Source organism: Entelurus aequoreus, linkage group LG07 (assembly GCF_033978785.1).
Source record: "Entelurus aequoreus isolate RoL-2023_Sb linkage group LG07, RoL_Eaeq_v1.1, whole genome shotgun sequence".
Classification (NCBI taxonomy): Eukaryota; Metazoa; Chordata; class Actinopteri; order Syngnathiformes; family Syngnathidae; genus Entelurus; species Entelurus aequoreus.
Window position 1 is genome coordinate 65323435 of NC_084737.1, and position 11530 is coordinate 65334964.

The window sequence follows — 11530 nt, forward strand, 5'->3', positions numbered from 1 at the left end:
TGTCTACCTGTGTTGGCCCTGCGATGAGGTGGCGACTTGTCCAGGGTGTACCTCACCTACCGCATGAAAGCAACTGAGATAGGCTTCAGGTCCCCCCGTGACCCCGAAAGGGACAAGCGGTAGAAAATGGATGGATGGATCTTTATTGTTCATATCACATTGCCTAAAAAATTTGGAAAACATATTATAGTAAGAATACTTAATGTGTAAGTCCTGCTGCCCCTTGTGATTTAATCATTTGTTTTCAGCCTTATCTGTTTAAAAAAAAACAGTACATTCAGCAGTGTTTCCCACAGAAAGGGAATTAATTTGATGCGGCAGAGGGTGAGGGGGTGAGTGGTGTGGTGGGGGTGTGACCTGGGGGGCAGTGTCAAAATGATGTAATTGTGTAATTTGCATAATTGACTATGACGCATGTATTTTTTATAAAGACTAAATATACAGTATGTCACTTTAAAGACAATGCTGTGTCTTGTCATGCTGTTTATTTTATTACTACAATGTAACACAGACTTGACTTTTGCACCTCTGGTTTATTTACATATATTATACTGCCTTTCCTGAATATTGGAATTTAGTTTGCCCACTATGTAAACAGTACTATAATTAGAGGTGAAAATACAACTTGAGGTTGTGTATTGGTTGTCTCTACAATGAAGTTACTGTAAAAATAAGCACAAAGAAAAGTGAATTAATATACACATGAAGTGCACATACGTGTAAGAATCATGTTAAATCCACAATATAGTTTAGTATTAACTGAAAAAAAGAAATGCATACATACAGGATAAAGGTTGGCTATTGTGCCGCCCGCCTAACATACAATGGACGACCCCATTGACATGTTAATGGAAATTAGTATTGCCACGGTTTTAAACTTGTACAAACGTTTAACAAATGAGATTTTAACGGAACAAAATTGACTTGAAATAGCAAAATCAAATCTACAGTGTTCAGTATATTCTGCTCAGCCGTTGATTGCTTTTGTATCTTTTGCTTTGTTGCAGGTGTCACAAGGGGTTTCTGGTGATCTTGGCTGGTATCTGCTAACTGCGGGAAAGGCAGAGGGAATTGTTTTACAAAAGGACCAAGCCGCAACTATGACATCCAAAATTCTGGAGACTTGTGTCATGATTACTTTAGTCATGGCAGAGAGATGAAGTAATTTGTGAGAGTTGCTAGCCAAACAATCACTGTGAGTTCTTTGCTCCTGTGGCAGGTAAAGACTCTGATACACCATCGGTATGTCTGTTTTTCACAGCTGATATGTAAATTTACCTGGTTGAGTGTTACCTTGCAAATCTGTGTTACACATAGCTTTTAGTTTAAAAACTGGGTTGCTGTATTGCTTTGCAGAGTACCGTACTTTTCGGAGTATAAGTCGCTCCGGAGTATAAGTCGCACCGGCCGAAAATGCATAATAAAGAAGGGAAAAAACATATATACGTCGCACTGGAGTATAAGTCGCATTTTTTGGGGAAATTTATTCGATAAAACCCAACACCAAGAATAGACATTTGAAAGGCAATTTAAAATAAATAAAGAATAGTGAACAACAGGCTGAATAAGTGTATGTTATATGACGCATAAATAACCAACTGAGAACGTGCCTGGTATGTTAACGTAACATATTATGGTAAGAGTCATTCAAATAACTATAACATATAGAACATGTTATACGTTTACCAAACAATCTGTCACTCCTAATCGCTAAATCCGATGAAATCTTATACGTCTAGACTCTTACGTGAATGAGCTAAATAATATTATTTGATATTTTACAGTAATGTGTTGATAATTTCACACAAGTCGCTCCTGAGTATAAGTAGCACCCCCGGCCAAACTATGAAAAAAACTGCGACTTATAGTCCGAAAAATACGGTTTACGTACCTTAACTTATGTGGAGGACATAGTTTTGTATTTGGTAAAGATTATATAACACATACATATAGTTCTGCTGAACTCCACTGCAGCACAATCTAACTTTATGTAGTATGTTATACTGAACTATTTTTATATTTTTAACTGAGACACATCACAGCACAGAAATTCCTAAAAGGGAGTTGATGAAATTTCTTGACTAATGTTATTCACTTAGTCGGCTCAATATCGAAGCCGTTTTCTTACAGAATCCATGAAGACATGCATTTATGTTTCACCGCTCTCACTTCATGCTAAAGATGACTTTATTCTTCCCTCACTTCTTGTTCAAAGAAGTCCTATCAGCCAGTTTTCCCATTTAGAATTTGCATGGCTCTCTCTGCATTTATATTAGCTCATTTTAAAATCATTAGATGCGGGCTGTGCTTCCTTTGTTTGGTTTTAAATTAAAAAAAATCTTCCACCAGGCGGTTGATATCCACCTGGAAGACGTTTAATGGCCTTTTGCAAACAAAGCCGTAAAGGTTGTGATGCAAAGGGGAAGTAGTATTTTCTGAAATATGTGTTTTGAAGTGATGGTTGATCGTGATCAGCCGTTGCTTGTGTATGTGTAGCTCAACAACACACCACAGACATCAACAAGTGGGTATTGGGAAATGCAGGAAAAGATTATTGAATGCAAGCTTTGGGTTTATGCATAATCAACTATTGTAAATAGAGAGACTTTAAAAGACAAGTAAAATCCCGATTCATCCACAAACTTGGATTCTGTTGTCAATGTACTTGTTTTAACTGCAAAGGTGTTCTTCAATTACTGTTCTTGCTAGGTCGGATGCAACACATGTTGGGGCTTTGGAATTGATAAATTTCAAACTAATAAGGCATATCTTATTTATGTCCAAGTGCCCTGCCATATTCATTGTGTAACTGCTTAAAGACAATTATTGTTAACTTACTTAATAGCAGTGCCTTAGCTCAATGGATTTAAACACAATCAAAGAAAACATTTGGGACTGGCAAGCTATTTGTTTTCTTTGTCCTAACACTTTTTTCTGCAAAGAGATTAAGAGAATGTGGCAACAATTCCAAAACACTGCATAAGCACTGAGGGCCTGATCTGCTAAGATCCAAATTCCACACGCTAAACACTGTGTGCAAATTATATAATTTAAGGTACTATTAATGGTTGTGTTGCATGCGATCTACAAAGACTGCATGTACAAATGATAACAAGTGCATGAGTGGCGCATTTTACATGTACTACGCGGCTTTCCCCATGGAGACACTCATTTACTGCACATTCATGTCATCATGCTCCTACCTGTGGTGTTTTGCAGCAGACATGTACCACTTTTTCCGGGCATTTTGGAAGCGGTCTGGCTGTGCATCTACAGTGTAACCCACTTTTTTTTAATTCTTTGAAGGCAGAATGTTCCAGCCGTAAGAAAATGCATATTGCAAGCATGTTTTTCATATATTAAAAAACGGATGTCATTCAAAAAAACAACAGACACCAAAATGCATCAATTGAATTTGTTTTAATTATCTCCTTAAGTATTTTTTTTGTTTGTTTTAACCCTTTGTATTCCCATTTGGACTAATATGTCAGTTTTTTAAATTTTGAAATATTTGCATAAAATTAATTATTCTCAATTTACTGTATTAAAATGAATAAATTAAACCATGACAAAGTATTTTTTTTAAAAAAAGATGAATCCAAAAATGTTTTATACACTCTTAACTCCCTGGGGATTTAGCTGTACTTCGCTGGGGATTCTTTTTTTTGCAGTGATATTTTGATATTAAGAGAGAATTTAACATACAAATATTAAAAGTTAAAGTGATAAAAAAACCTTGTTTAATTTGGAGTAACACAATCAAAGCTATGGCCAAACAATGATCAAACAATTACCTAAAAGGACAAAAAGTGCCCAATATACACTAAGGGTTAAATATATATGTATAATGCCTTTTTTTAGACTGCATTCTTTGACTTTTAGTTTCCGTCTCTCAGTGGAAAATATTTTGGACACCCCTCCCATTGACAAACTAATGTATTGCTCCATTGTGATGAAATAAATGTACAGGATATGTTTCTTTTAGCACTTACTATTAAAATGTGGTTTAAATTAGCTCCTGAACGCTTAAAATGACCTAGAGTTACTTTCGCCAACAATTTACCGAATTTTATCATCCATCTTTCCAGTGTGCACACGATGCTGGAATTGAGCAAACAACGACACAGAGACACGTGAAGTTAATGCAGCTTTAATACATGCCTCTACATTTCATAAGAAAGGATCAACTGTAGCTTTGCATTCCCTTTTCATTAATAAAGCATCACTCCTTTGTACTATTCCCCTCTCTCTGTTTTATTTATTTGTATAAATATACTGTATATGATCTGTATATAACCATTTACATGTCAAATGTTATCGTTATTGTTCAAAATATAATGAATTAACTACTCTTATGTACAAAGTTTGTCTAACACGTTTGACCGTCAGAAATACATTTCTTCGGTTAAAATGTTGGGTGAATTGAAAACATCAACGCTATTTAAATTATATTACAATTTGGTTTGTCATCTCGATATTCTGCAGGCATATGCAATATACTTTCTCAGCAACATTTTACAGTTTAAATATCAAGACCACAGCGACTACTGTACTCGAAAACAAAAACAAGGAAGCGATGATGCTACACAAAACATTAATCTTTAACTCTGGGTTCATTGTATTTTCTTTCATTGCTGGTCTCAGGGATAATAGTAGTCAAAGGGGAGCGATGAGGTCATCTTCGAATACCAGATGCTACTAGTATTTGCAACTGAAAAAACAGTAAAAACCTGCATGTCCATTAAGGTTGACTCTCGACCCTGCTCTACTTGCAGGATGTAATTGTTGAAGATGTGCTTCTTAGAGGAGCAGTCATAGACTTGGCATGGAGGCGCTGGCATGAACGCAACAAACCTTGGTGGATCCCTGGTGCTCCATCAGCACGCTCAATGTCAGAGTGGGAGGGGCCAAATTAAGTTCTGCAAAAGGAGATGTGAAACATAGCTTTGTGAAGAAATTGTGTAAATCCTGCATTGCTTATAGATTATAACCTTATAGATGATCAATAGACAGGAAATAATTGGTTTTCTTTGGGAACATAGGCTATCATTAAAGTTAATGTTATCTTGGAAGCATCTTTATCAGAACATGACAAGATGTACGGAAACAAGTTTTTTTGAGACTGATTTGTCCCGTCATATCTTAGAACCTACCTGGGGTGACCGCAAAGCTGCTTAGAAGAGACCACAGTCTTTAAGGTTCTCCTTGATGATGATGTCTGTGACAGCGTTGAACACAATCTCGACGTTCCTTGTGTCTGTGGCACAAGTCAAGTGGGAGTAGATTTCTTTCACGCCCTTCTTCATGTTCAGTTCCTCAAACTGCGCCTTGATGTAGTTGCTGGCATCTTCATACGTGTTTGAACCTGGAATAAATAAACATCACTTGTCACATACTTTGTAACAATTTTAGCATCTTTGTCAAATCTTTTGAAACCCTGAGATGATCGATATTTCAGTCTATAATATTGGTGGACCAGTCAGGACACCTGTCTTGCTATGGTGGGACATAAAGGTTGTGTTCAGTGCATGCAAAAACAGTCGAGGTTTGTCGCTGTTTTGGTTTCTGGTTGCTAATTTGAGTTTTCAACAGCAGCCTAAAAACAACAGTGTTGTCAAAATTGGTGTAAAGTTGTCTTGTCTTACTTGATCATCTAAAAGGACTGGGTCTATTTGAGTGACTTTGGCAGAGGTGTCTTGACTTTTTCCACAAAATGTTTTCCAAAAATCTAAGGACTGACAGGCACACATTAATATTCTCCTTTTGTTTATAAAACGCTACAACCGATATGCAACCAATGCACCCTATAACTTTCTTTCTTGTGAGTGTGACCCTAAGTTTTGTTTGTCATTTTCTGATACGTGACCATTAAAGCATTAACAGGTAGTTGTTTGTACCGTCATAGTCTGGAAAGCAGATGCTCAGGTGGACCTTCTTGATCTTCTCCTCAAAAAGATCTTTCTTGTTGAGGAACAAAACAATGGAGGTCAGCGCAAAGAACCTATGGTTGCAGATACTGTTGAATAGATGGAGGGACTCGTGCATGCGGTTCTGAAATGATAAGAAAGGAAGAGCGTCTTAGGCGAGTTGTTTTTAGGATCTTTCTTGACAGCTCGTGGGGTCCAACTCACCACTTCGTCATCCTCTACCAGCACCATGTCATATGCACTGAGGGCGCCGCAAAAGATGATGCAGGTCACACCCTCAAAACAATGGATCCACTTCTTTCTTTCTGACCTCTGGCCTCCCACATCGAACATCCTATGTACCAAAGACAATCTCAGTGTCGGACTTTTAAGGGATGGGAAAGTTTTTCTTTTTGAAAGTGGGTCTTTCACCTGAAATACAACTCTTTGCAGGAGAACTGTTCTTCAATGATACCAGTTGTTTTGACTCGAGATCGCAGCACATCCTGCTCAGTGGGGAGGTACTCAGGTTTGCCGATTCTGTCCATTTCATTGAGGTAACTGAATGACAAAGAGAGTGAAATCCGTCACCTCATTATCGCATTTACTGTGAGGCAGCTTGGTGTTCTCAAGAGTTGAAGACGTGGACTTACTAGCCAGCAGAGTCGTTGAGTTGGTACTCAGCAGCTCTTTCGAATCCGGCCTGCACGCCGGAGTCTTTCCACAACTTCTGGATGACGTCAGCCAGCTCAGCAGGCATGGTACCTTCCTCGATGGAGTCGGACAAGTTTTGTAGCTTCTGAGCGGTCTCCTAAAATTCCAGGAAAGTAGAGATCCATTAGAATTGCGTTGTACTTGTGCAATGACAACAAAGAGCTTCTTCTTCAACCATCACACTCCACTTTCCTGGCTCAGTGAGAAGTGCAGGGAAACCTCTGAATCAAATGTCTTTAAATGAACTCAACATATCTCGCTAAACTTGCATCGGACGGATTTATTTCTCCAGTGGGTTTCGATTTTTCTTTGGCTTTTTTGTGAGGCCCCGCTTTCACGGTCTGTACTCATAACGAAAATCAAGGTCAAGGGAGCTTTTGTCCTTTTATTGTAGGGTACAGCTGTCTCTGTCTTGGTGGCTCATTGCATGTCCACAATGTGTCATCAAATTTACCGGTAGGTACACATTCGGTAGTTGTTGTTTTTTTAATTATAGTAACATTTGTTTGCACTTTAATGACATTTAAGAATGTTAAAAATTATGATGCATAATCTTTGCCACTGCACTAAATGCCTCAGTTAACATCACATACTGTATCATAAAATTGTGAGTAGTTTGGCTTTATTGTAGTTTTATTTGATTCATTTGGAACATTTATTTAGGCTTGTATGGCAGCTGGAAATATTTAAAAGCCAGATTCTTAAATCTGACACCCTTGCCACTTCTTTTGATGCTTCGCCCAATATCAAACATCAGCAAGGGTTGAGGAGTTTTGCTTTAATTTAGTTTTATTCGGTTAATTCAGAACACTTATTTATACTTGTATGACAGTTGGGAATATGAAAAAGCATGATGCATAAATTTGACGCCATTGCCGCTTCTTTAGATGCTTTGCCCAACTTTAAACTTCAACTGGAGGTGAGTAAGTTTGCTTCATTTTAACTATATTTAGTGATTGACAGAAATCTTAGTAATGGTTGATGGCGACCGCCTGACCCTGTATTTTATAGGTAAAAGTTGTTTCTAAATACAAACAAATCGCAGGGTGGCCAGCATCCCAGAATAAATTGCATTCCGCCTCAGAGGTTCCAGGGTAATTTAAAACTATCTGGTGTAGAGTCATAGTCGACCTGTGCAGAGGGAGCACCGAAGTCAATGCCCAGAATCTCCATGCCTCTGATGATAGCCAGAGCCGACTGCAGGATGTTGCCATAAATGATGGCTCGGAACTCAAGCTGTTCCTCTTTTGTGTAACCGCCTTGATGCAGAATCCTGTACACAAGATGGTGGAAACAGTGACAGTGAGTATGTTGGTTGAAGTTTATTTCGAACACGTATACAGTTTCAATATGATGCATCCCATATTTGACATGTTTTCATTTGTGTTGGTGAATGCAATACTACATTAAGTCCACTACATATGTAAAGACTTGTAAGGCAAAGAGCAACAGAGCCTTCCTGCCTAAAACAAGTGCTGACAAACGGGAGTCAGCGGATGTTTAACCTATTGACCTCGGTGAAGGGCTTCAGCAAAGCCGACATCGAGGCGGGACGTTGAGCCAGTCGACCAATCAGATTCGATCAACTGAGCCGCACTCTTGAGTGCTCACACACAGTGACACAGCGTGGATGAAATGGTAAATGCAATTGAGTCCACTTACTTCATTTGCTTGACGATGGTGCTTTTCCCTGACTCTCCAGCACCTGCAGAGAAAGACAGAGATAGAGGACACAGTTTACCTCTGTTTCTCTTTAACGTTGCACAGACACACAGGCCGGGCCATAAAGGGGAAAAGAATGTGCATTGAAACATGTTTTTCTTTACTATCTGGTTACTTACGCAAAGGCACACATCTAAACATTATATTAAAAACATTAATAAACGGTCTTGATGATGCGGTTGCCCTGCATAATTCTCATGATATAACCACTCTGAGCATCCATCCATCCCTTTTCTACCCCTTGTCCCTTTCGGGGTCGTGGGGGTGCTGGAGCTTATCCCAGCTGCATTCGGGCGGAAGGTGGGGTACACCCTGGACAAGTCGCCACCTCATCACAGATAGACAACATTCACACATGAGGGACAATTTTAGTGTTGCCAATCAACCTATCCATTCTCATTTAAAACCCCTTACCTTTTCCTCTTTACCTATTAATACATACTGGGTGTGGGAATCTTCCAACAACTCACGATTTGATTCAGATTCTTAGGGTGACGATTTTGTTCGGAATTGATTCTCAATTCAACACGATTCTTGATTCAGACCGATTCTCTCAACCTATTATTTAGTATGAAATGATAATAAAACATTTTCAAAACAAGTAACAGGTAACACAATTTTAAATGATTTCTTCTTAGCTGCTGACTTATGACGTATACGCAGAGTAAGCGTAGAAATGGCATAAAAGCGTTTTGTTTTTTTAAATGTATTCTCAAAAAAAAAAAAGTTTTTATTTCTTTTTATCAATTTTTGAAACATATGAATCCATTTAAAATCGGAATAAAATAAGAATTGCCATTTTTTAGGGCCCATATTACATATACACTTACTCTGTAACATGCATTTGAAACAAGTATGCAGACCACAACAAAGCATCTAAACAGTTCTTTTTTAGCTAAATGGTTCTACACTTGACTTGTTCTTAGTTGTATGTGTTTTAACTACTGTGCGGCACTTTGTGAAATATTTATTGTTTTTTGAAATGTTTTATAAGTCAAATGGATTGGAAGTAAGAAAGATGTTTCATATTCTCCTGAGAAGCATTATCCTCTGCAGTGGATATTTGTGTTACACAAAGCCCTGCGTAATTAAGTTGTCTTATTAAGCCGCAGTTAAAGACTTGTGATGATTTTATGAAAAACACAATCACCAAAGCAAAAGCAATTATTGTTTGTGATAGAGTACATATGATGGAACCATTGGAAGGTTTACTATGATTACTGTTTTTTGTCATCTTAGAGACATAAAGTGGTTTGTTTTCTTACCATTGCAGACCGTGCACTTGTCGCATAGTTCCCAAGCTAAACTAAGCATTTTCTAAATCTTTTAAAATACATTTCAGATATTTTGCTGATTGAATGCGTGAGGAAAGGCATACTGTACAGCAGTTGCTCCTAAACATCATTTCCAACATGCATCAGCTACAGTATGTTTACACCCAGCTGGAATTTGACTGAATAACCATAATGCAAAATGGGACTACTACTATGTGAGGGAAAGTAAGTACATTTTATTCATAAAGCGTTTTTCACAGATAAAATCACAAAGCGCTGGTGAAGTAAAAGAACAATTCAATTCAAACAACAGGGGCAACGTCATAAAAATATGAAGACAAATCTTCATATTTTTTTCATGTGTCGCTTGAGGGATCAGCAAAGACCTCCAACAAGTGGATCTGCACTAAACCTGTTAGCTAATTGGATTGACGTATCGCTGCTTTGCTGCGATTCATTTAGACCAAAGGCTGTGATCTCTTAAGCGCCAACGTCCTTACATAAGAATTGAAACGTCTGTGCCTCGCTTGTGCTATTTTTTTTTTTCAGACTTAGCATGCTGGTCAGACGTCCCAATTTAAAGCTTGCATGCAACTCCTTGCAGACTTGATCATTCAACTGCAGAATCTTCTTCATATTCACCAAGACTTGCAGTCGGATCTCACTCCTGCTGTCTAATCTCCTCCATCCCATCTCCACTGCTGAGAGGTGCAAGCAGGCCTTCCTTCTTCCTAATAAATGAATGCAGCCTGCAAATGCCCTAACAAACTTTGTGCAACATCCAACCAATCTAGTGATGTCTGCCACTTAAATATGCAGCAAATCAGCCTGCATCCTAATCTAACTATGAGGTTTGTTCCACTTATAACTTGCATCTTCACTGTTGTTATGCATTGTTGAGAATAATTCCTCATCTTAACCTTCTTGTACTGTATGTCTCCACTGGACTGCTCTGCAAATGTGACTGTCCTCACAAGTTTGACAAGAAAGACAACTCTACATTTTGCATCCCAAACAAGACAACCTTAGAAGTGCACTTACCAAGCAGTAATAATTTGACCGTCTTGGCGTCCTTGTCAGCATCCTCCTGAAGTTGCTTTTCCAACTCCTTGGACTTTTTGTCCTCTGCACTGGCTCCCGCACCCATGCTTTCGGCCTCCGCAAACTCAAGATCCTCAAGGATAGAAATTTTGCCGGTCCTCTGAGCTGCTTTAGAGAATCTTGGCGCAGCACTAATTGTGCCGAAAGTCGCTTTCTGGACGGAGGGGGACTGCTGTGAGGGAGGTGCTTGAGCCTTCCTGGCTTGCTTGGCGTCTTGTCAGTTGAAGATCAGATAAGAGACTCTCAGGGCTCACTTCAATTCACAAGCTCTGCCCAGCAAAGGTTCACCCTTTAATTCCCTCTTCCTAAACCCCTTACTGAGGAGATGACTCTTCCTGATTGGCCAGCCAATCCAATTAGTCTAACGGATGTAAAGAAAAGGTAATGGTCAAATTGTGTCTTTATGACTGATTGAAATACACGGCTGTGAAGTAATGGTTGGCTTTAGAGTGCATATTGTAGTTGTATATGTATAGTTGCCCTATTATATTATTACATATTCGTCCCTACCTTTAGTTGTTATCACTTTTTACCAACAAACTTGTTTTGAAACTCAATAAAAATGTGTTGTAAGTAGTGCTGTCAAATAATAGTTGTTTTTTTTTAAATACCGTTTGATTTAAAAAAAAAAACATGTTTCATTTATCTACAAAAAATCACACAGAATATCAATCAGCGGTGGAAATATACATTTTTATTTTTTTAAATCAGATTAATTACACTTGTGAATTTTTATTAATCATGATTAATCACAGGTTATTACTTATTGCAAAATTCAAATAAATGAATTTAAAAAGCCAAATATTTGACACA

At 38.2% G+C, this 11530-nt stretch overlaps 2 protein-coding genes across 2 annotated transcripts in view; one reads left to right on the plus strand and one right to left on the minus strand.

Annotated features, from left to right (window-relative positions):
* The window catches only part of LOC133654160 (guanine nucleotide-binding protein G(i) subunit alpha-1-like), a 46944-nt gene extending 43365 nt beyond the window's left edge, over positions 1-3579 (plus strand). The window contains exon 9 of the mRNA XM_062054248.1: positions 1008-3579. The gene's annotated coding sequence lies outside the window, so the exon portion shown is untranslated. The remainder of the gene's footprint in view (positions 1-1007) is intronic.
* Positions 3580-4134: 555 nt separating this feature from the next.
* gnat2 (guanine nucleotide binding protein (G protein), alpha transducing activity polypeptide 2) lies at positions 4135-10978 on the minus strand. The gene is made up of 9 exons (XM_062054249.1): positions 10658-10978; positions 8283-8325; positions 7752-7893; positions 6560-6717; positions 6339-6467; positions 6132-6261; positions 5898-6051; positions 5154-5365; positions 4135-4919 (listed from the first exon to the last, which is right to left on the minus strand). The coding sequence occupies exons 1-8, from the start codon at positions 10761-10763 to the stop codon at positions 5175-5177; spliced, it is 1053 nt and encodes a 350-aa protein (XP_061910233.1). The 5' UTR covers positions 10764-10978; the 3' UTR covers positions 4135-4919; positions 5154-5174.
* Positions 10979-11530: the final 552 nt, after the last annotated feature.